General features: G+C 40.5%; 1 protein-coding gene across 1 annotated transcript in view; it reads right to left on the bottom strand.

Annotated features, from left to right (window-relative positions):
* The window catches only part of ramp1 (receptor activity modifying protein 1), a 73,908-nt gene that overhangs the window by 3,571 nt on the left and 43,703 nt on the right, over positions 1–26,634 (bottom strand). The window contains exon 2 of the mRNA XM_079277501.1: positions 16,543–16,678. Within this exon, the coding sequence (XP_079133627.1) occupies positions 16,543–16,678 (136 nt within the window). The remainder of the gene's footprint in view (positions 1–16,542; positions 16,679–26,634) is intronic.

Here is a 26,634-nt window from a genome sequence, read left to right as displayed (position 1 = left end):
GTATTATGTATGTATTTCCCATGACGTATTTATACATTTTCTTCCAGTTAATGAGAAAGAAAGACAGGGGTAAGACACAGTCGCAAAAAGTAAGGGAGTCAGGAAGAGTGTGTAAAATTGAATTCCCATCTTATTTCTTTATTGTTGGAATGTTGTTAAGCATTCCAACTATTGTTATCCTGTTTCTTTATTGTTGGAATGCTGTTAAGCATTCCAACTATTGTTCTTCGAATCTTTATTCAACTTCTTCTATTTCTTCCGTCCCACCTCTTATTCTCCTTCATTTTTTAAGCTACAGAAACCATTCAACTATCAAAATGTTCAGCTCTTTCACCAGAGGGGTGCTATGCCTTTTCATATTTCTAACCTTTAAACTTTTTGAATTATTAAGCTTTTTATTTTCAATGGGATCTCTATGGAGAATATTTTCAAATGGCTTCAGGCACACAGGTGTTCGCGATTGAGCCAATTAGTGATGTTGATAAACACACAGACTCAGAGACACACACGCACATACACTCCTCTCCCTCTATCTCTCTGTGTCTCTCTCATAAAATCATTCAGGTCTTAGGGATCTTTAGAGGTCTTTCCCCCCTCCTCCACCTCCCCCCCACACACACGCCATTTTAAAATGAAAGCCCCACAGAATGAATCCTAACTGAAATGCTTGTGATGAGCCTGTCATTTAATAACCGGTTTATGTTTATCTAACATTATGATTCTGTCTCCTCTCCCCTTCTCCCCCACACCCCACACCCCATTTCAAAATAAAAGCCCCAGAGAGTGAATTCTAACTGAACTGCTTGTGATGAAGCCTGTCATTTAATAACCTCTGTTTATGTGTGTCAAACATGATGATTATGTCTCCTCTCCCCCTCCCTCCCCCACCCAGCCCCACCCTTTCAAAATAAAAGCCCCATGGATTAACTGTATGTAAACATTAAGCTCAAAATTAGGCTTTTTTGTTGAAATAATGAATGCTCTTACTAATACTGCGACAACTACTACTGCTGCTAATATTTCTAGTATTACTACTACTACTGCTGCTACTACTTCTACTACAACTTTTGCTGTTGCTACTATTACTAGTGCTATTACTGCTACCATCAATATTATTACTACCACTACTGCTATTACTACCACTGCTACTATTACTTATACGACAACTGCTACTACTGATATTCATGCTACTACCAATACTAATACTACTACAGCTATTAGTACGACTGCTACTAGTACTACTACTACTGCTACTTCAAATACTGCCATTACTTTTACTACTACTACTACTACTACTACTACTGCTGTTATATTAAATACCACGACCACTACTACAGCTATTACTACTACTACTGATACGCGGCTACTACTTCTTCTAAATACTAATACTTCTACGACTAATGATACTTCTACTACAACTACGACTTCTACTACTACAATTACAAATATCACTACTGCTACTACTACTTATTCTAATGCTACTAATACTTCTACTACTAATAATACTTCTATTTCAACTACAACTTCTACTACTATTACTACAAATATCACGACTTCTGAAATTTGTTTAAGCTACAGAAATTGTTCAAATATCAAAAATGTTCAGCTCTTTCAGGAGAGGGGTGCTTTGACTTTTCATATTTGTAATCTTTAAACTTTTTGAATTAAGCTTTTTGCAATTTTCTTTTGAATGGGATCTATATGGAGAAAATCTTCAAATCCTGTTATACTTCAACTTTCAAAGCCTTCTTCTTCCTCATTCTTTCAGCTACAGACACCATCGTTAGACATTTCAACAAGAAGGTTTTTCAGCAGTGCAGTTTAAATGCTTTCGGGCTTCAACATTTTTCAGACAGATAGTCTCCCATTTCTTCATTTTCAGCAATTTTTAAAAAATTAATTTCAGCTTTCAGCATTCCAACGCATTTTCAGCAGGAAATGCATTTTCTAGTTCTTTCTTCTCTCTCTCTCTCTCTCTCTCTCTCTCTCTCTCTCTCTCTCTCTCTCTCTCTCTCACTAATGCTTTCTTCTCGCTCTCGCTCTCTCTCTCTCTCCCTGTCTGTGTCTCTCTCTCATATAGTCATTCAGGTCTTAGAGACTTTTAGAGGACCCCCCCCCCCCCACACACACACACACACACACACACCATTTCAAAATAAATGTCTGTTGTTGTCGTAGTTACGACAGCTGTTGAAAATGGAAAGAGAACACGTAGCTGTCCTCGTGAATGCCACATTGTTTAATTTTGCAGTACAGTGTCAAACCTTCTCATTTACAGTCTTTGGTCAAAACAGACCGGATTCCATGTCGAAGAGTCTTTTGAAGAAACAAGTCCACTCGAGTTTGAAACATCGCTTGTTGTTTATGTGTTGAAACAGGAATAAAATAATAAAGTTGATAAAAAACACATAATCGGCTTTGGAGCCTGTTTTGTGCAAACATGTGTCACATAGAAGAACTCTGTAGCACAGTTAAAAGAAGAAGAAGAAAAAAATTAAATATATATATATATATATTAGGGGTGTAACAATACGCGTATTCGTATTGAACTGTTCGGTACGAGGCTCACGGTTGTTGTTTTTTAAACCTTTATTTAACCAGGTAGTCCCATTGAGATTAAAAATATCTTTTGCAAGATGTAAGTAACAATACAAGATGTAAGCAAGATGTAAGTAACAATACTACATAACATTAAGGAGCAGTTTTTGTTTTTTTATGCTTATGTGTTGCTAAGAAGACACCCCAGAAGATGGGTCACTCAGGTATAGTTCCATCATTGTTCAAAGTCAAAGAATAACTTTATGATGTTAGTTTTAATGAATAAATATATTTTAAAATCAACTACATTTCTCTGGCATTTATAGTTTTCTACTGTACCGAAACGTACCGAACCGTGGCTCCACTATATCGTACCGAACCGTGAATTTTGTGAACCGTTACACCCCTAATATATATATATATATATATATAAATTAATGAATTATATTTACGGGATTAAAACTCATATTGTGTGAAAAAAAAGGTTGGTGGGCAGATGCACTACCACTACGCCACAATCAACGTACTGGTTTGATACAATTCAACAAGGTATAACACAGTCAGCAATAAGAGCAAAGGGTGAGCACACTGTGCGTTTAGTAGGGAGCACTTTGGAAAATTACTTTTTACTTTTACATCTCATAATTTCGACTTTATATCTCATAATTTCGACTACATATCTTTCTTTTTTCTTTTTTTTGGGATATGTGAGTCTTTAGTCACACTTCCATAATAAACAGCACCAACGTCAGTGTGGTAAAAAGATTACTGCTGGCTGCTGGTGCAATAACATTCCAGATGTGCATTTGCAGAAATCAATTGAAATAAATGCTCCAATTTAAAAGTAAAAAAATTGAATTCATTAATTAATGCTTCATCTAAATGGACCATCATTTATGGAATGAACATCATGATGTATTGAAGAAGACTTGAAACTAGAGCTTGACAGACATTTAGTTGAAGGAAAATCCAGTTCATCCAGTTGCACACTGGATGCTGATGATACTGAATACTTATGTTAGCACTGTTGAGATCTTTCTCAACCTAGTCTGCTCATATGAGCACAAGCTGCATTGCCTGACTTTTCTCTTCCTGAACGGATTTGCCATCTCAGTTTAAACCTCGGGACGAAGAAGAGAAGGTTTACATAGAATGGCTCATCTTATTTAGACAAAGACACAAGGGTTTGCAATAGTAAAGAGTAACAGAGTGTCATGCGCTGGCTCCAATTTAAAATCACTTTAGATCTCCTGATAATCATCGGCTGGTCTTCCGCAGTACATTTCTGTTTCAAGGTTAGAGCATTCTCGAAAGTCAAAAGCAGGGAGGTGGATCAGAGAGGAAATGAAGAACTCATGAAGTTCACTGCAACAAAACGAAGAGGGCGAGAGTGGCCATATTTAGTTTGGTTTATTGGAGATAAGCTATGTTTACTCTTGCGCCAAAGGCCTCAACAGAGATGACATTTCTGCGAGACAACACTCAAATCACAGTTGCAAGATGACAGTCCTCGTGGGGGGCCTGGATTCTGATTGTGACATTGCATCCTTTGTCAAGTCTTCTGCAACTTTGATTCACTCCTTCCTAAAGCCTGATACATGGACAGGACTACACATACACAAGGGGTTTACAAGAAACTGAATAATTATTCGGCGAACCGTTCTCATTTCCATCTCGTCAAAATTGGCCAGCCCCCCCCCCCCTCGGCGTCTGATAACGATGCACAGACTAATTCTAACGCCAGCGTCATTATTAGATGCTCACAGCAACTGACGTATGATGAGGTGCAAGATATGTGAGTCTTTAGTCACACGACATAAAAGTAGTAAGTAGTAAGTACAAATAGATGCAGACCTGCATGATGTGTGCCGAGTGAGAGACAGGCAGCCTAATTAATTTAATTGTTTCTGAAAGTATTCCATAGAAAGAAGATGAATCAGGTAGGGGTAGTTTGATCTGTTGTCTGCAGAGCGCAGTGTGAATAAATAAAACCTGGATAATGAATAAATAAAAGCAACAGAGAGCAAAGCTGCTCCAGTGACTTGAGAAATGAGTCAGCACAGTTCCGTTATTTCCACCGACGGACACAGAGCCAGGTGTGTGAGGTGGACGGGCATGAAGCTAGATTGGACGGGGGGGGGGGGGGGGGGGGGGGGGGTTCTTATTAATTTGTTATTGCAAAATACATGACACAAGTAATGATTTTTATCTAGCATGCAACAAGTAACAAGGAAGTTATGTTTTCGTTGGAAAGTTAGGATGTGGCCAAGGAACAAGAGAGTTTTTGGTGCAGATCTGGATGTAGTTTGCTGTTGTCAAAATAACAATATTCACTTACACATACACGCACATTACTGACAAAACCTCCTCCCAGCCTCAAAGCTTGAGCTAAAGTGGAGGGATATTCCCATCAAAAAGCTTTCACTCAGTTTGAAATAATATTTTGTTTAAACAAACTGATGACATGCGTTCACCTTTTCCTCTGCCATCTTTTAAGTTGTCATATTTGTCTGTAATAAAAACCTGAAAGAGGAAAATGTCATTTGGGAAACCCACTTAAAGAGTAGCGTTGACGTTATGTTTGCGATTGCCCTTCTGACAACCTATGAGTCGTATTATATTTAGGAGCATATTTAGCTGCGTTAAACCTCGCTTTGAGTAGCAAACATCTCTGGGGTGATGCCGTGCTGTTCAGATCGAGTGAGGGAGGCAACAGAGGGGGGGGGGGGGGATTCTGGCAAAAAAAAGGCTCAACTTTTGCTTATACCTGCAAGGTCACATTCCTGGTGGATTACTGACTTTATAACAGGCACAGAATATGTCTGCAGTTTACAGCTAATGTTGAAAATAAACACCTGTAAACTGGTGAAAGTAACTTGAGTCCTCTATTGTATCTGTTTTTCCAGCTACATATGGAATACATAACGGAGTGGAGAGCTGCCCTCCTCACTCAAGATTATAAAATAAATAAACGTTTGTCCTAAACCTAACTAAGCGTTTTTTGTTGCCTTGACCTAAGCAAGTGTTTTTGTTTGAATTCCTAATGTTTACTGCGCCTGTAGTAAACAGTCATAGTTTGACGCTGCGTTAGAGAGGAACGCCAAGTATGTCAGTATGTGACGAGTTGGGATGGGAACCTGTTCAAAGTGAAGATCATGCTTTATTGAAGAAGACCTGAGACCATAAACTCGTGTTTATAATGCTTACTGAGGTAATAAATCCAGTGAGAAGTAGGGTCATCTTCTCATAGACTTAGTTGGAATTCTCTTTGCAACCAGAGGAGTCACCCCCTGCTGGTCAGTAGAGAGAATGGAAGTTAAAGCTTCACTTTTTAGAACCGGAGGATGCAGTCTGGTGTTTACAACAAATCATTGAATACTGAGTCCTGACAATAACATCTACAGTATTAGTTTTCAAAGACCAAATTAAAACCATGTTGCATTATTTGAGGAAGCTAGATGTCAGTACAGTGCAGTTTGTGACGAATTCAGTAATCTATTCATACACTGCAGATAAGGTACAGAACACTGCAGATAGTCTTGATCAACAGTGATGCTGTCATTATGCTTTTGTTAATTTTAACTGAGGAGAACATCTGATAACATAATATAGAGTTCACTGAGAAAAATGGGTCACGAAGCATCAAAGAACTGCAGCCGAAGCTGAAAACAGGAAAAACCTGCAGAAATGAAAAAAGATCAAAGACTATTGTCACATAACACAAAGATACATATCTATGCTGATCCTGTTCCAGTTCTAAATCTCTAAACATGACCTTGTGTCATCTCCCGCGTCCTGTTATATGCAACCACGTGTCACCCCATATTCATACTTTTTTAAAACTTTGGGCCAGAAAAGCCCCCTCTTCATCACTTGCATTTACAGTTGAACAAGTTTCTGTCTTGCTGCTGGGCGAGATCACCTCGGAGCAGAAAGGGAGAGATTCCTCCCTTGAAAAACAAAGAAATATCTATAAAAAAGAAACATGACAAACTGTCACTCCTGAGCTCAGACAAAATGTTCTTTTTCTCTCTGCTTTGTTATTCTGCTAACCTCCTGCTCTTCCTTTCTTCTGGGGGGAGATTGACCATGTGAATTTGTGGGCGTGCAACACTTTCTCTTACATGAGAAAAAAAAGTGACAACATATTTTACAGTTTGAAAGATTTCCGGCCCCCCAAATACACACATTTGCGTTTGTTTGTGTGAATAACTGCATGTATGTGTAGTATTTGTGTGTTGAGTGCTTTGTGTTTGTTTATACCGGGGTATACATTTGCTTATGTGACTGTTTATGTGTGTGTGTGTGTGTGTGTGTGTGTGTGTGTGTGTGTGTGTGTGTGTGTGTGTGTGTGTGTGGATGTTTGTTCTGTCTGTCCTGAAGTATCCCTGATTGACCTGGACACTTGACTCAGATGCTCCAGCACGGTTCTTTAAGACCTGCTGCCGTCCGAAACACAGAAAGAATTTCAAACTGTCAAACACAAAGTCAAGTAGGATGACGATCGTCTGCATACGCTCCAATGCAGGATGGGAGGACAGCAGAATAGTTTGCCCAATAAATCCATAGAGTGAATATCATGCTTTTGATTAATCCTAATTACAGTCAAATTATCTCCCTTTGCCCTTCATACCACAGGCTCTTAGTTAAAAAATAGCTCTGATTCTTAGGCTTTTCTTCTTCTTCTTTTTTTTGCATGTGATTGTTGGAGAGTATTTTGGTCAGTCAGTCATGCATGCTTGTCAGCTGTCTGTAATAATTTAAAAACCCTTTTGTGAGTGAGCTCACATCTGAGTTACGTACGATGCCCAGGCCAGGAAAGATGCAGTGAGCTCAGCAGTGTGGAAAGCTAATTAAAGTCCCCCTTCCGTGGACCTCAGCGATTAAACGGCCGATTAGTCGCTGATTAGGAAGGGATTGCCGTATGTTTTTACAGCTAGAATTACTGGATAGCATCCATCATCGCCTGGATTGCCGAGCCGCCGCAGCTGTTATGCAATGCATCTTTAATAGCATTAGGACGAGGATTTGCATATTTGCCCCCGTTAGGGAGGTTTTTCATTTGTATTAAAGTTTTGAAGATCATCAAACTGGCTGGCATACATTTCCTTCCGCATCCCTGCTCCGCTTCTGCGGCTAGAGAGGAGAAACCTCTGCATTTGTTCTCGTTGCTTCTAGGGAATAATCTCCTCCTCTCTAGCTTTGTTGCTGTATAAGTTCTTTATGATCTTCCTCCTGCTGTGTTATTAGCTTTTAGTAAATTGGCATTGACACACTGCGTCGTCTTTGAGAATACCTCCCATTTGATGTGGTACCGAGTTAATATACACTGGAGAAAACAACAAAATGTGTTTCCCTGCTCTAATTGAGCCGTCTCCTTGTTCTGAGCATTTGCATCAATACTGCAAACATGCACTTTGACGACTCATTGGTCCCGCTGGGTTTCACCAGAAGCAGGAGAGGAATTCAAGAGGAGTTTTCTGCCCCTCTTTGTGCACCGTTGCACCAAACGTGTTCACAGGTTTCAACTGCAGTGTTCTGCTTTTCTTTTCTTTTCTTTCTTTCAAGTGATTTATGATGTTATTATTGTAAACATGAATAAATTACATTTTATTAATTTTTTTTTCAAAGGAAAGTGCTCTTAAGACAAGAAAAGTCTGACAAAATATTCAAACTTGCGTCCTATTTTTCTTTGTGGTTCAAGTTGCAAACACAATAACAGATGAAACTGTTCAAACGATGTTGTCTATAACTCAAGATTCCGTAAGCCAAAGGAAAGCAAGGGACATATTTACCACAACTTTTGTGCTGACATGTCAAACTCGTTTCATTCCTCATTAAACATCTGCAAAGAAGATTGTATTCTAACATATTTGGATTCCAACATTGTTTGCATCCTTGTGTACTTGGTAGCACTCTTCTTCTTACTGATCAAAAACTCCACAGGGAAGCTTTAATGTGCAGTAAACAGTCTTCTGTCATACCCTCAGCTTCATCCTCGCCAGGAGCGTGTGCGGCAGCTCTCTGCAAGCTCTGCAAACTATCTCTTAGAGGAAACTCCACGGAATCTTTTCCACAGAAGTATGAATAAGGGATTAGCCTCCTGATTGGTAGGAGGAATCTGTTCATCTTCAGTTATTACGCTTTTGGGCAACACCTCTTCAGCTTAAGAAGATTTGTAAAATAGATTTCTATGAACATCTTAACCTCAAGATGCTTCTGGGCTCTGGACAGTGCTGCTTTTTAGAGCTGGAAACAAGCCAGTAAAGTCACCTCAGCTAGGTACTGAGAAAAAGCTGCTGCTGAAGAATCACTTCATTTGCAGCAATATATACAATAGCTCCTTTTCTGAATATTAAGTATGCTTTCGTCAATCCATCTGCTAACCACCAGCACAAGACCCTGTAGGCCAGCGGTTCCCAAACTTTTTAGGCCGCGCACCCCCTTCTACATCCCGACCGGGTTCGCGCACCCCCCCCCCCCCCCCTTAATAAAAAAAACAAAAAAACAGAGCCTTTTAAGCCTTCATAGCCGCATAAGAATCGGACCAATGAGAGAACAGTTTGCACGCGCGTGGCATTTGTTTACAAGATTTAGTCCGCTGTTAAATGTTGCAGTGTGAACACAAACCGAACAAAGGAGCAACTGCAACAAAGCAAACGAACTGAAGGTGTGAAAACGCCCTGAAACACTGCAACAAAGTTTCAATATCTTTCAGTGACACAAGGCGTCACTTTTAAAGAGCAATACGGATGCGAGCACACACGCACAGGCTCAGAGGCAGATTATCACATTTAATTTACAATTAATGACCGACTAATGTAGCCAGGATGTCTTCGGACAAAGCATTGATGCGGCGCGACACAGTGTTGTTGGACACCGGCATCATGTCCAACTTTTTTGCTTCTTTCTCCCCAATCATACATTCCACCATCTCTCTGGCAGCTGGCAAGCTCACGTCTTCAGTGATTGTGTGCGGTAGCCCCTTTCTCGCTATTCTGTAACCAGATATGAAGCCCGTAGTGCGTCATTTATAGACCCAACACATGAATGAGACTGCAGTTGTTTTTGGCTGTTTTGTAACTCCTCCAATTTCGATATAAACAATGTAAGGGGCTTTTGACTTGCACTGGCATGCTTGGTGTTCAGGTGGCGACGTAAATAAGAGCTTCAGACTGTTAGCCAGAACCTCACTGCACACCACGCACTGTGGCTTTGGGGAATCTGCGTTGCCAATCCAAGTGAAGCCCAGACACAGATACTTTTCATCATATTTCCTCTTTTTTTCCCAGTCTCCTCCGTCTCATCTTCCTCTGACTCTGGCTCGATTTCTTCTCCCGGTCTCTCCCTAACGCACCTCTCCGTTCCCCTCGCCTCCGATTCCTCTCTCTCTCTCTGTCCCTCTCCTCTTTTACGACTGATAGCTTCAGATGTCCCACCTGACAGTTTTTAAATTAAAATTACATTTTTTTTTTATATTTAATATTGTTACACCATCAGACCGCCATTACACTTTTCCTCTCGCGCACCCCCTAGAGGCAGCTCACCCCACTTTGGGAATCCCTGCTGTAGGCTATATATATACTCATCTGTCCGTTCTGTCTGTTGGGTTAGTCGGGTGATTGTGGCACATTACTGTGCTCAGCGTGGCTAATGTAGCCTCCAACACAGACACACACACACAAATGACTCCATATGCAAATTCTTGAAGAAGATATTTTTTAGCAGAAAAAAATTGTTCCAAAAATGAATTATTTTGTTCTGCTTATTAATCCCTGTATTTTAGATATGCTCATTGCAAGTCTTATTTTTCTCACTTTCACAGCATAAAATGCTCTGCTCGATTCACACACTGTGTTAATAGACCCCATACATATTCATGGGCAGCAGATTATCTCAAGTTGTTGATGTTAAAGTTTTGAGACAGAGATGAAGGGCATTTCAACTTTTTATTCCCCATCAAATGCAGATTAGTGTTGCTGTGGCGCTCCACATTTCCGTATTCATTTCTCCTCATATTTCAAACAGATCACAATTGAATCAAATCATCTCAGGAGTACAGTCATATTTATAGTTTCAGTTTATTCCGTTTGCTGACAGTTCCTGGAAAATTTCAGCTCAAATGAGCTCAAACCACATTGAAAATGTTCCCATTTTTAAACTCTCATGAATTAAATAAATACGTTTGCTGAAATATTCAATGCAATCCTCTTCAGCATGACCATGACCAAGTCAAAATCCAGGACATTTCACTGTACAGTTTTTGAAAAAGTCAAAGTGGGAGTTAGCACAAATCATAATTTCCTCATATTTGAATTTTAACAAAGAAATCCTTAATAGGTTTGCTGAAACGTTCACTGAGCTCATCTTCAGTATGATCCTCACAGTGACCCTTTCTTTTTCTTTTATTTTTATTAGAATTAGTGAAAAATAACCTCAAATTACATTGTAACCTAAAGAAAATTCCCTCATGTTAAACTCCTAAAATCTTTTCCTTGAGAGATTTTCTGACATTTTTCATGTAACCTGTTGAGGATGACCCTGTAAAATCTGACCTAATTCTACTTTCTCACTACAGACTAAATTGAATTGAGCCAAGGTGTGTTTTATTGCTTTCGAATTAGACTTTATATAGGAAGAATGTGCTATTTCCTCTTTTAAAAATTGCATATTATTTATTTTTTATTTTTTAAGCATCGTGACATATTAAAAGACTTTACATTTTTTCAATCATATGGTTTCGCTGAAGACACGGAGTAACCTTCAAGCTAGAGGAGAACGATAAGTGTGGTCAGACTGTTGTTCACAGTGAAGTTCAAGAGGGAAGCGACTTCCTAAAACCAAAACTGAAGATATGTATGGTCCTTTTTTTGGTTCCATGCCCTGTGTGTCGATTTACAAGCCAGAACGCCATTGTAGACCGAAGCCCCCAGGAAGAGTGCTGAAGCAAATTCGACATGTTGGCCAAACTGTATAATTATGTCATGTGATGCACAAAGTGAACCTCGTGTAAGGTAGACCTAGAAAGTGAGCAGTTTGAAACATAACAGTAGAGAATGCAAAAACAGAGACCCTGAGAGCTTCAATTCTTACAGCGTGCTGGAAAAAGTTGAAATTGAACCTAGATGGTGACATGTTATTATTCCTGTCTCCAGCTGGACATCTACGTCCTTCCATCTGGCTTCCATCTGCATTAGCAGACTCGTAATTTTTTTTTCTCCATCTGCGAAGTGTCTTGTATATACCTGAGTGCATTGCAAACCGAAATGACGAATTGCTACACCGTTCTTCTGTCAGGATCCAGGATCCCTGTCTGACCCGGTGTGTGTTTCCCCTGATCTCCTCTCCTCATGTGTTCTGTCATTCCCCTGTTTGTTGTGGTGTGCCATGTGCTCTGTTTGTCCTCTGCCTCTAGACACCTCCCATGGCCGCACCCTTGATTGTGCACAGCTGAGGACACTCCAGCCGATCACCTCCTGCAGCCTGACACACCAGACTCAGGGCCCACTAATGAGTCTTCTGTCACTACATAAGCTCTGGTCCTGCAGTCTGGGGTTGTCAGGTCGTACCGTCTTTCACCCGCTGAAACCCCGTGGCATCCTCTGCCCTCCTTGTGTTTGTGGATTTCACTCCGCCGCTCTGCCCTCCTTGTGGTCCACGGATTACACTCCGCCGCTCTACCCGCCGTGTGTTAAACGGACTACACTCGCCGTCAAGCTGCCAGCCTCCGGTGTCGAGCCACGGGACTCACACCGTCGATCTGGCTGCTCTCTGGTATCGAGCCACGGGACTTCACGCCGTCAACCCACCAGCCCTCCGGTGTCGAGCCACGGGCCTCACACCGTCGATCTGCCGCTCGGGTGTCGGACCACGGGCTCCACACCTGCCCGCACAGTCTAAATAAAACCTGTTAACATTCACTTCTGTCTCCTGTGGTCTTGCGTTTGGGTCCTACCTGTGAACTCCCGTGACATCTTCGACTTATCCTACAACTGAACTCACCATTGAATGCACCCACCCGGTGGGTTTATTGGCAAACCCTGCTTGTTTTTCACAGCAGGGCTGGCATCAAAATAATTAGATTGGTCTCAATTAAAGATCACTTTGTAAACAGATTGACTGTGCCCCAAACATGTCCTGTTCCCAGAGACGGTTGTGGGAATATAAAAAATGCTCTATGGTGTCTCCTAGCGGAGTTTCTCCCTTTTCCGGCTGCAACATTGCATATAAGGATAAATGTCAGATACGGTGTCAATAAGGAACTATTTTATTACATTTTTTTCAATAATTGCTAATTTATCCCTCTAATTTATCAATTATATTGATTCATTGCACTGAACATCCAGCGGTAAACACTCAAACATGAATTTGTATACATGGTGTCTAAGCTGAAACCTTGACTGAATATTGCATGTAAGCAACAGCAGAGTGCTTTCACAACCGCTGGAGTGAAATATCTAAATGCAGTGATACTTTTCTTAAAAAAACATTCCACTGATTTTGCATGTTTTTATCCATTTACTTCCTCACAGGGGAGCTAACCATATAAGATCGTATAACTTCTAATGCGTCTTGCTTTACTGAATGCATTTTTTTCCTCCGTCCAGGGAAACCGTTGATTTCCATACATTTCCAGAGGTTAAAGGTTAGAGACTATATGAAGGTGTTAATATAGTACCACAATCACATGTATTATTAAATTATAAGACATTTATAAGCACTTAAAAATGGAGTGCTGCTGTGAGTTTTGCGGGGGCGTTCGGCAGTCTGTGTTTGCTTAAGGTTGATAAATCGTAACTTTATGCAAATGAGCTGGTCCACGGTAATGTGCCTCGCTCACGAAAATTAGACCAAGCTGTCAAATTGACGATGTTCTAAACTAAAACAAGATTCACCAGGGGCATAACCTCTCACCTCAAAATGTTTTTCTGAATTATATTTTGGTGGATCGTTTAGATGTAATGACAGGTATGTTTATGAGCAGGCTGCGAATGTTGTTTCCTGTCTGAGACGGAGAGTAGAGAACCAGCGACCGAAGTATTCCTCGAGAGGGTGCGTCCCCGGTGGCAAAAGGCAGCTTTTTCATCAAGTGGCCCTCAGCGTCCTCGCCAGATCTGATGGACATGTAGTTTAGAACTTTATGCAAATGAGCTGGTCCACGGTAATGTGCCTCGCTCACGAAAATTAGACCAAGCTGTCAAATTGACGATGTTCTAAACTAAAACAAGATTCACCAGGGGCATAACCTCTCACCTCAAAATATTTTTCTGAATTATATTTTGGTGGATCGTTTAGATGTAATAACAGGTATGTTTATGAGCAGGCTGCGAATGTTGTTTCCTGTCTGAGACGGAGAGTAGAGAACCAGCGACCGAAGTATTCCTCGAGAGGGTGCGTCCCCGGTGGCAAAAGGCAGCTTTTTCATCAAGTGGCCCTCAGCGTCCTCGCCAGATCTGATGGACATGTAGTGTTACGTTACATTTCCGCTATATGCCACTGTGTCATGCAGTACCTGAACATTAGCGTCCGTGAGACCAACGCATTCTCACGCCCCAACTCGTCAAATACGGCAGCTCGGTGAGTCGCCCTTCACTATGACGCTCAAGTGTCAATCTTTCAGTTAAGCCTACAGTTTACAGTACACTGTTATCTAATAGTCTGCTCATGATTTCTGCTTCAGCAAGAAAGAAATGAGAGATATTTCAGGGAGAAAAGGAGAAATTAGGACCCAGGCAGGGTTGACACTTACTGTGTACAACTGTCCTAACACACACACACACACAGGAGTGATCAGAGGTTTGTCAGTAAGTCAAACTCCTCAGATATTCTGTGACAATATATTTTGAAGTAAATGTATTTGGCAGGCACTTTAAAAAAACAAAAAAACAATAAACTTTAATCTCAAGCAATAAGAGGAGATGATTTTGGTGAGCAAGCTACAGTACTTGTGATCTGCAGTCCCTGGCCACACAGACACAAACACTGCAAAGTACACTAGAAGCAGAATATAATATTCCAAACTTATGATATTACTCTACAACACTAGAAATGAGAAATCTTTGTTGCACTCTTGGATGTCCCAGCTGTGAATGAGCTTCTAGAAAGCACGAAGCTATATTTCATCTTCTTCATATGCTTCTTGAGTTACAAATTTTAGCCATCAATTGTATTGGTTTTGACTTTCTACTCAAGATATTTGCTGAGACTTTCGTTCAGACAGAAGACTGAAGCCATGCTGATATTAGCTGATTGAGATCATCTGTTTTATTAATGCTTCGAAATCATGAACAGCATTGTGGCAATGCTGTGGCAGACTTTGCTGTCGTGATATTGTTGACATGCGAGATCAGAGCAATCAATTTAGTTTGGTGTCATTGAAGCCAACAGATATGATGGTCAAAATCACGAAAATAACACACAAGTTGTAATATATCAGAATTTGTATTTTTTAAGAGATTATGTTTAATAATAAGCCACTTATACCGTATCTGTCACTTGAGCGTATATGACTGTCATCTGCATATATCGGGATTTCGACATGGATGGAAGATGCACACGCTGAATGACAAAAATACAGCCTTGTGGCACTCCTAATTCATTAATTATGGAAACACAAAGGGTGCAGTGTGTCAGGTGAGATTCAATACTATGATTTAGTAATGATAGACAATCGAAATGAAGATTAATCAGTACAAAGTTTTGGCAGAATGATGACATAGTTGGCTCTGGCCCGAGGCCGTATGAAAGGACTTCACAAGTAACAGTTCTCATGCGAACAGAAACAATGCTGCACATGAGAGTAGGTCAACTGTCAGGCCTATTGGAAGCTTCCTTAATTGGGTTCCCCTTCCAAGGTTGCTGATAGTGGGGGGCAGTGGCGGCTGGTGGAAAATTTTCTAGGTAGGGCCATCCAATCAATTTCAGCAAACATCCCAGTAGGATTTAATGCAAACAATTAAAGTATCAAGCACGCATTACATTTTGCAGTTAAATATTTAACATTTATTCCAACACGAAAAAAAGCAGTAAATAACACTTTGATAAACACGTCAGGACATCTTATTTTTGTCACCCTCACAGGAAATTCAGTATAATATATACATACAGTATATATATATATCATATAATAATATTCAGTATAATATAAAACACACACATACATATATACATATATATATGGCTGCAACAATGAATCGATTATTAAAATAGTTGGCAACGAATGTCATTATCGATTCATTGTGTCACACGATTATTACGCCACTCAATAAGTCGCGGAGATGTTTGAGTATAAAAAACAAAAGTTGAGTTGAGCGCCATTGAGACGGCACGTAATTGTTTAACTGTGCCAAATGATTCCAATAACTGGCACTCAAATCCTGAGAGCAACTGTGAAAACCTGTGGCGCCAGACATCTCTTACAGTAAGTGCAAAGATAATATTTGTACATGCACAAAAGATCCCTGTTCATGCCACAGGCTTACAGCTTTTGTTCCCCGCCCTGACTATGCACTCTTTTTCTCTGTTGTCTCTCACCCAGTATCTAATCAGCTGTTGGAAGGTGACCAAAATGTTGGACGATTTTATAGATCCTCAGCCAGGAACGAACGCACTCCCTTTTGTTGTTGAAAACAACGCATCTTAGTGTGGAGTTAACTTACATTCCGTTCACTTAGAGTGGATCAGAGACAATGAATAAATCTAATATTTGAGATGTGTGAAGCTCATTGTGCCATTGTGTCAAATAATGGGTAACGCGCCACAATCGCATTGAGGCGTTTTAATGCTCTTACTGCATTACAACTAACAAATAGAATGAAACTGCTGATTCAATGCCTTGTGCAAATTTAAAATGGAAAGCTCATAATGCTGTTTGCATTTGTGTGGAAAGTTAATCTGTTTGCATTTGTGTTTGGACATCTCTCTCTCTCTCTCTCTCTCTCTCTCTCTCTCTCTCTCTCTCTCTCTCTCTCTCTCTCTCTGTGTGTGTGTGTTGAGTCTACTCACTCGACTGTATCCTCCCAGCTACACCAGTGTTTCTGGTCCAGCTCTTGCATATCCAGTCTGAATTTGGCCCGGCAGAACTCCTCAATGGCAAATTCATAGTGGGGTCCACACCCCAGTGCTGACACACACTGAGACACTGTTGAGAGAAGGGGGGAGGGGGGGACAGAGAAATGTGGATGAGTGAAGAGAAATAGAAAACTGAAAGATGCTCCATATACAAAAATGGGGATGTGAGCTTAGTACTTGCACATTTTATTTGTTCCATTGTTAATCTGTGTACAATAAGTGTGTGTGTGTGTGTGTGTGTCAATGCATGCAGCCTACAACAGCTTGTTTGAAGGCCATATCAGGGCGAAAGCACAGGACTGCACTGACGACTGAAAGCAGCTACGACCTTAAATGTTGTCGTCTCTTTTTGGGTCAGTGCAAACTGTTTCCCCATCTGTTGGACATGACACTGAAACACCATCTGCCATCACAGTGATAGGTACCATTGCCAAGGCCCTCAAAACAGTACACACACACACAGTAGAAATGACGTGCTGAATAATATTGTACAGTGAATTCTTGCTGGATTTTTTCTCCATGTTGTAAATGAGCAGGAGAGTGCTTTAGATGTTGAAAAGGACAAGGACGCTTTGGACTATTAACTCGACTGTGTGTGCTGGTTAAGAGAAGAGCTAAGAATGACTGATGCCTCATGGACGTTAAAACACGATGATAAACTAATCAACTTATCACTGATCAACCTAATATCTATCGAATAATATCTGATGGAAGGTTTTTATAAAAACGTTGGATCAGATAATGGTAGTTTGTCATTTAGGGAACTAAAATGTGCTTCGTTAGATAAGATTATACACACCAATTGAATGTATTTTAGCAATATATGAAGTCAGAACATGCAGCCAATAGGCTTAGCTTAGCATAAAGACTCTAGTCAGAAGGAAACCGTTAGTCTGGCTCCATTCTAAGTTTAAAGAATCCACTTACCTTATCTTAAGCATTTTGATAAATAAAAGCTTTAATTCCACAATTTTAAGAAATCATAACCCTAATAGGACTCTCTTTTGACCAACAAGAAGGGAGCTTGGTTTTGAGACAATTTCTTGCTTTCATAGGAAATTAGTTTCAAATTACAGCTCGCTCGAAAACATTAATTTCAATGGTACACATTTGCAAAACAAAAGCATAAGATCCTGATGTGATTTAGCTGGAAGGGAAAAAACAATATTGAAATATTTTTCTAACACAGCTGTCACATTAATATACTTCACTACCCTGTCACATCTCAACCTCCTCATCATCCTTCTTTCATGACTTTTTCCTAATTCTCCACCTCCTCTTTCCCTGCAGCCTCCACTCCTTTTCAATGCCTCGCCTTGTTTTTCTCCCTTTCTCCCACAACACTCCTCTCCCTCTCTCTGTCTCTTGTTTTCTTTATAACCTGCAGTGTCTCAGTGAATCTGCATACATTTATTTACATCTCTAGTCATCCCTCCTGTGGCGGCGTCCTTCTAGATCTCTTGCATCTCTCGCTCCCTCGCTCTCTCTCTCTCTCTCTCTCCCTCTCCCCTACTAGCGCCCTGAGAGTTTTGCGTAGAAGTGGACGGATCAGTTTGTGTCTTTGAGAATCTCTTGCTCGTTCACAGTCACACGTGCAAGTTGGTTACGTAATGCATGCATGTTATGGCGCAGAGCAGAAGGGAGATGGAAACAGAGATACAACGGAGGATACAGACGGTGTTGTTTTGAAGACAGGAAAAAAAAACTGTAAAAACATATGAAGGTTAAAACATAAATAAATAGCTTGTTTACATTCCTACAAAGAACCCGACTCTTGTTGTGAAGAGAGCGGATGAAAAGGTTCATCTACACAACTCCGATCAAATACTGCGATCAGAGATCACGATCCGGGGTTTATGTGTGTGACAGACACGGACATAAAGGGAGAGAGAGGGAGAGAGAGTTGCAATTATTTTCTGCAGATCAGATTTTTGTCATGCCAACAATCTCTTTCTAATAAATGGTCCAATCGATATGACAAAAAAGAACACGGCCATGGTTAGGAGAAGCAGAGAAAAAAGAAGTGAACAGCGGTCTCCGGTGTCAAAGTGGGCCACTGTCTACTGTGTGACTGTCTGGAAAATGTATCACTTGATCTATTTAAATTTACACCAAAAAAGTAACAAAACAAAGGTTTTAAACAACACATATACAGACCTTAGTACATACTGTACATATGAAACTAAGGAACCTGTATGTTAGGTGATATCTAAGACCTTTGATAAGTAAATTAACAATAACGACTAATCATTCCTGACAATGCAAAAATGCGCTGATGGAACAAGGCATCTCATTTTGAGTATGTGGACTTGCTTAAAGATGACCACATGCTAGGTGTCGCTAAACCACATGCATGTTTCACTCTTCAACACTTTGTGGAGTGAATGTGCAGAAGAACGATCATTGCACACATTCAATGAAAGAAAATAATAAAGCAAACAGTGAAAAAATAACCCAAATCCCTGACGGCTGCAGGACCCTCAGGCCGGCTCTGAATATTCACATGACGAATCCATTCCACGATTGGGGGCTAGTTGAACCGTGCTCATGACGGTTCGGTTGCGTACATGTCGATATGTCAGAAAGCCTTGAGGACCCAAAATATAAACATGGTAAGATTAATGAATCAATTCTGCCCCAATACTATATAAATAGTGGTAGATAGTGTTTAGTGATGGTGAACGTGTTTTACTTGATGGGAAAACCCCTGACTAAAACAACAAAGTCAAATATTACATTTCAGTTGACATAAAGAAAAATGTACATATTATTATTGGACATGTTTATAGATCAACAATCTGCAGGATAGACACAAAGAAAGCCCTGCCTTTTTAGCTGAACATTTTCTTACAAAATATGGAGCAGTGTTGCCAACATTCTAAACAGTTTAACTTTACTTTGCCAGTTTTCTCATAGCACGTGTAAGTAAAGGCATCGTAGCCAAAAACTTTCCATTTGGGTGTCTTCAAACTAAATCCAAGTGGTTCAGTAAGTGAAGATGTCTGTGGCTCCTGGCCATGCGGAAACTGCACATTTATCCATCAGTTGTCGAATGGAAAACACATTTTGTGTTACAGAGAAAAACACCTGTCTACCTAATCTTTCTTCCCGTAACTTGACAAAAAAAAGGTTCAAATGAACAAAATGGTTTTTTTCCTTGTCAAATCAACATTTTGTAGCAGACCTCCCTTTCCAGACTGTACATGATAAATCCAGAGGAAAGGTCATCATTGACAGAAGACTTTCTCATTTCCTCCTGCAATATATTGATTTGGAGCTGTAGCTAAATATAATATAGTGAGGCCGCCTTTCAACCTGACATTAACTCAAGGCAAGGCAAGGCAAGTTTATTTGTATAGCACATTTCAACAACAAGGTAATTCAAAGTGCTTCACATAAAACCATTAAAAGCATCAAAACATAAGGCAAAAGAAAAGGAGATTTAAAAACAATTGAGAACATTCATTGCATTAAAACATTAAAAAACAGTGTAAGAAATAAAATAGAGTAGTAAAATGCAGAAATGCAGGAAATTGATGAATATATTAATTGAATGTGGTTCAATTAAAGGCAGCAGCAAACAGAAAAGTCTTCAATCTCAGTCTCAGCAGACCTGCAGCTTTCTGGGACTTTGTTCCAGATATGTGGAGCAGAAAAACTGAACGCTGCTTCTCCATGTTTAGTTCTGACTCTGGGAACAGAAAGTAGACCGATCCCAGACGACCTAAGGGGTCGGGATGGTTCATAAGGTAGCAGCAGATCAGAGATGTATTTTGGCCCTAAACCATTCAGTGCTTTGTAAACCAACGGCAGGATTTTAAAGTCAATTCTTTGCTGGACAGGAAGCCAGTGCAAAGACCTCAGAACTGGGGTGATGTGATCCACCCTCCTGGTCTTAGTGAGGACTCGAGCTGCAGTGTTCTGAATCAGCTTCAGCGTTCTGATTGACTTTTTACAGAGACCTGTAAACACACCATTACAGTAGTCCAGTCTGCTGAAGATAAATGCGTGGACAAGTTTTTCCAAATCCCGTTGAGACATAAGTCCTCTAATCCTTGATATATTCTTCAGGTGATAGCAGGCTGATTTTGTAATTGTCTTGATGTGGCTGTTCAGGTTGACTCCATAACTCCACCTAGATTTCTGGCGTGGCTTGTGGGTTTTAACATCAGTGATTGAAGCTGAGCGGTGATTTTCAATTGTTCGTCCTTGGTACCAAAAACAATTACTTCTGTTTTCTTTGTTTAATTGAAGAAAATTCTGGCACATCCAGTTGTTGATTTGTTCAATGCAGTTACCCAGCCCTTTTATGGGATTATAGTCCCCTGGTGACATAGTTATGTAGATTTGTGTGTCGTCTGCATAATTATGAAAACACACTTTGTTGTTTTCCATAAGCTGAGCTAGTGGAAGCATGTAGATGTTGAACAGAAGAGGCCCCAGTATTGAACCTTGGGGAACACCACATGTCATTTTAGTCAGCTCTGATGTGTAATCAGCTACAGACACAAAGTATTCTCGGTCCTTCAAGTAGGATTCAAACCAGTTAAGTGCTGTGCCAGAGAGTCCCACCCAGATTTTTAGTCTTTCTAGGAGTATGGCATGGTCGACCATGTCGAATGCAGCACTGAGATCCAGTAATACTAAGACTGAACTTCTGCCATTGTCTATGTTGAAGTGGATGTCATTGAAAACCTTAACAAGAGCAGTTTCAGTACTGTGGTGCTGTCGAAAGCCTGACTGGAAAACATCAAAGCAGTTATTTACGGCCAAGAAGTTGGTCAGCTGTTGGAAAATCGCTTTTTCAATTATTTTACTTAAAAATGGGAGGTTTGATATTGGCCTATAATTTTTCATTGTTGCGGAGTCTAAACTAGCCTTCTTTAGGAGTGGTTTAATAACTGCAGTTTTTAGGGCTTGTGGGAAGACACCTGAGAGAAGGGATGTGTTTACAATTTGTAAAAGAGCAGTGGTCATGCAGTTTGAAATATTTTTCAAAAGGTGTGTTGGTAGAATATCCAAGCAGCAGGAGGATGACTTCAGATGTTGTACAATGTCTTCTAGGGTTCTACAGTCGATTGAATGAAATTGTGTCATGATATTTGAATGGATGTTATTCAGAGATCGGGACAACACATATCCTGTGGTTGGTGTGGAGGCACTGACTGCTTGTCTAATTTTCTGAATTTTGTCAGTAAAAAAGGAGGCAAATTGATTGCATGCCCAGGTGGATTGGAGCTCAGCAGCTACCGACACTGGAGGGTTTGTTAGCCTGTCGACGGTAGCAAATAAGGCGCATGTATTGTTATTGTTTTTGGTTATGATGTCAGAGAAGGACTGCCTTGCATTTCTAAGTTCCAAATTATAATTGCGAAGTCTCTCTTTATAGATGTCACAGTGAACCTGGAGATTAGTTTTTCGCCACCTGCGCTCAGCTTTCCGACACTCTCGTTTCTCTATTTTGACCAGCGTAGCATTTCTCCAAGGAGATCTTTGCTTACCCGAGACAACCTTCACTTTAGTGGGTGCAATGGTATCAATAATATTTTTTACTTTAAAATTGAAGCCATCTACAACCTCATTGACTCAGAGGAAAGAGAGCGCTGGTATGGAGGAGAACTTCTGAATAAATAGTTCACTGGTGTTTTCAGAGATGTAACGCTTTGTCACAACCTTGGTTTGGACATTTGTGTGCAAGGAGATTGCACTCTCAAAGAAAACACAGAAATTATCAGAGAGTGCAACATCAGTCACAGCGACCTTGGAAATGTTTACACCTTTGGTGATGATTAGGTCCAGAGTGTACCCCCTGTTGTGGGTGGGTCCTGTCACATGCTGAGTCAGATCATAGTTATCAAGGATACCACATAGTTCTATCGACTCTCTGTCCTGGGGATTATCAACATGGATATTAAAATCACCAACAATAACAACGCAGTCAAAATCAATACAGATTACAGACAGCAGTTCCGTAAACTCATCAAAGAAGGTTGCACAGTGTCTAGGCGGTCTGTAAATGTTTAGGAATAAAGCTTGAGTGGAATTCAGAGCCACATATTCAAAAGAATTAAAATGACCAAAGGAATCATTAAATAAAATAGCAGCTCCACCTCCTTTCTTATGCGCTTGTTTCACTCATGAAACTGAAGTTGTGAGGTGTTGATTCAATAAGAACAGCTGCACTGTTATCTTGATTTCATCAAGTTTCAGTGAAAAACAAAATGTCCAGTTTGTGCCTAACAATAAAATCATTGATTAAAAATGTTTTTCCTGACAGAGACCTGACATTTAATAAAGCTAAGTTTAATGTGGTTAAAGCTTTCTTTGCCCAATTTATTTGGACAGGCTGACGAGGAATGTATGCTAAGTTTGATAAGTTTGCAGGTTTACTATTGTTTCTTCGCAGCCTCACCTTTCTTTTTCTATAAACTTGCAGGACAGGAATTGAGACGGCTAGCTGCATACAGGGCCCCGACTTTTCCTGGAGAGAGTCATTGGTGTCATTAGCCTTGTAGCCTGGACCCAGAAGATATCAATTATTTCCTTTATCAGGTAGGGGAGACAGAGGATGGTTGTGGAACTGTCGAGGAGTGGGACGAGGAGTGTGTTTGGTTCCAGCAATGACCAGCTCTTTCATGTGGTCAGTGAACTCCAGGTGGGGGGAGGATGGGGAGTGTGCGAGAGGAAAGGGACCTGGATGAAATTTGGGGGGTGGAAGTAGGTGCTGGGGAGGTAGGTAAAGACTCCTCGCCTCGGAAGGATGGGGAAAGTGGGAGATCGGAGGCGGTCCCTGATGATGAGGTTGGAGACTCCTCCTTTTGGCTGTCGCTAGGCGGGGGCATCCTTCCCGTAAGGTCTCCATGGCGATGTTGTGTGGTTATCTCTTGTTTAGACTCCTCTTGTGTCTTGTCCTTGGCAGTAGGGACAGACGGGTGATGCAGGGAGAAAAATAGGTTAGAGGTAAACAGTTTTACCCCTGACTTGTTCAAGCAAACTCCATGCGCCGTAAAAAGATGTCTGCGCTCCCAGAAAAGGTAGAAATTGTTGATAAAATGTACTGAATGGTCAGTACATGCAGTTGACAGCCATTCGTTCAGTGCAAACAGCCTGCTGAATCCTTCATCTCCTCCTCTGACTGGTGGAAGAGGGCCACTGATAAACACCTCAGCCTTGACAGAGCTGACTGTGTTTAACAGATCAATAAAGTCTCGCTTCAGAACTTCAGAGTGTTGTTTCACAATATCACAGCTTCCTGTATGCACGATGATGTTTTTCACTGTGGGATAGTCAGCCACGATGTCCAGGATTTTGTCTCTCATGTTAGAGACCATATCTTTTGGAAAGCAGAATATTTTGGTCTTCTTGCTGCACAGTTTTCTGACATCTTTTACAGCATAGTCACCAACAATCAGAGTCTCAGGCCCAGTCACTAGCTTTTCTCAGCTGTCCTTGGCTTTGTCCGTCTGGGTGCAGGGGTTGAGGAGGAGTTCTGCCTGTGTGGTAGTGCAGGCCAGCCAGTCGCATCACAAATCACAGGGCGCTGGGCTCTGCCTGTTAGTCGTCCAACCACATATTTTCTCTTCGGCTTTGCACCGAGAGAGTTCCAGGGAGGACTACCATTTGAAGATTCAGCAAGCGGCAAAGCGACTGCACTCTCTCATCAAGGTCGAGAAGCCTTGTGGACTCAGGGAGCATGTGCTGTCTGTGCTGTGCTACCTCCTTCCCCCTCAACCGTGTTCCTGCACATTTTCTTTGTTTGTCCAACAGGTGGTTAGAATTAGGCAATAAAGGGACTTTTTTATTTTGTTTTTGGTTAAATGTTAATGAAGTAAACATCTTGCGTGTGTGTCGTGAGTCACGTCGTTGCAAACTTATTCTGTTTTAAACCAAGACCATGATCTTTAATAATTCTTTAGTTGCTACAAGGATATATTGTTGGAAAACAATTGAAATCTGTTGTCACTGAACATTTTCCTGCTATGGTCAATCATTTTGGTATTAAGGTTAGGGTTGGGTTCCGATAACGGATTCCATTTTGGATCCGGCCAACAAAATACCTGCATTGGTTAAGATCTGGTAAAATTAGCAGGCTTCTCCTTTATAGCACTAGTCATAACAAAGTGTCATCATTATGTTGATAAAAAATGTAATTCCGGTGGCATTATATGTACTTTAAAGCAGTGGTCCCCAACCACCGGGCCGCGGACCGGGACCGGGTTGCACAGAAAGAATAAATATTATAGTATTATCAGAGTCTGAAAGAAGTTTTATTTTGAAAAGTGACCGGATTCTCTCGCAATATCATTTGCCTGTTCCTCTTGACACATGTCAAGACGCTTGTCTCGGTCATGTGATACGTTACCTTAAAAATGAAACCAGCAAACTAGCGAAAATGAGTAAATAACTTTTGGAGAGCTTCTTTGTAAAGGGGAAAGGCCCACTAAGGAGACAGAAGAAGAGCCTACAACTTTCAAGAAAATGAAAGCTTCATTTAACAGGCAATATCAGGAGTAATTCTAACGCGCCAAACCCGCTCTGCAGAATATGTGGCGACAAAGGATCAGCTGCTGGAGATTGTAAATGACGGTGGCCTTAAAAGTATGTTTGAGACAACAACTCTGCTGGTGTTTGGATTAAAATCAAGGCTTAATATCCTGAGATCGCCACTAAAGCACTGAAAACCCTGCTTCCATTTCCAACATCCTCTTTGTGAAGCGGGATTCAAATCAAAATTACGGAGCAGACTGGACATAAGGAACACACTTCGGGTGTCATTGTCTCCCATTACCCCCAGATGGGACCGTCTCGTTGCAGAGAAACAAGCTCAGGGCTCCCACTGATTCAGCGTTATTGTGAGTTGTATTGTGAGAGAGTTTTATGCATTTTACATTTGTTTTCATGCCGATCGTATCATTTTATTTCGTCGTGTTTTTCCGCCACACCTTGAAGGCCGGTCCGTGAAAATATTGTCTTACATGAAACCGGTCCGTGGTGCAAAAAAGGTTGGGGACCTCTTCTTTAAAGCACATTTGTTGTTACAAACTTGTAGTACTAGCAGACATATTTTCTTTGATTCTCTGCCCCAAACCAATTGGGCAAGACATGGCAATTTACGGTGTTTTTTAAAGCAGACTTAGTCTGTGATATATACAGTATATGTCCGTTTTTGGGCTGGCACATGTCTGTTACTGCAAAGAAAATACTTTAGTTGACTAAAACTTTTGATACCATTAAAAAATGTGTTTTTAACCGGGCTCTGCCTAAAACTGCTGCTGTGGTTCAGGCTCGTGTCAGGCTTGGACAGAAACTATGCCGGTTCATGAAGGGTCTGGCCCGACCCTTCATAGCTCTAATCTGAACCGGTGACCAATTTCTGATAATTTAAGGAGCATTAATAATGATTATTATTCAAGGGTTGCGACCATAGACCGCGAGTGCAGCTAATCCAGTTGATATGGCAATATCACTCACAGTGGCGGCTGGTGGATTTCTTTTGGGTAGGGCCATCCAATCAATTTCAGCAAATAGTATAATTCAATGCAAAAAAAAAAAAAAGGTATCAAAAACGCATTAGTACTTTGCAGTTACATTGTTATCATTTATTCCAACACTGACATAATAAGGACATCTTATTCATACAATTCAGTATATTAATATATATATATATATATATATCATATAATAATAATAATATTCAGTGTAATATGATATATAAATACCATATAATCATAAATATACAATATAAATATCATGAATATATTATAATAAAATATAAATATCATATATCGTCTAATAGAACAAGTATATTTTAAGATGCCCCTATGAACCTTGTGTGTTGGAGAAACACCCAATCAGTGCGGTGAGGAAACCTGCATGTTTTTATGACAGTTATTTGTAAAGGAACTTTGCTCTTCTGAGTGGCAAGCCTCTCAATGACCTTCTTATTGAAGTCAGGCATGTCCCTGACAAGTTCCTTCTCCATGGAGAGCATAGCCAGAGCATTAAAATGCTCTTGTACGTTACCGT

Source organism: Melanostigma gelatinosum, assembly GCF_949748355.1.
Source record: "Melanostigma gelatinosum genome assembly, chromosome: 10".
NCBI lineage: Eukaryota > Metazoa > Chordata > Actinopteri > Perciformes > Zoarcidae > Melanostigma > Melanostigma gelatinosum.
This window is presented reverse-complemented; position numbering and strand designations above follow the sequence as displayed.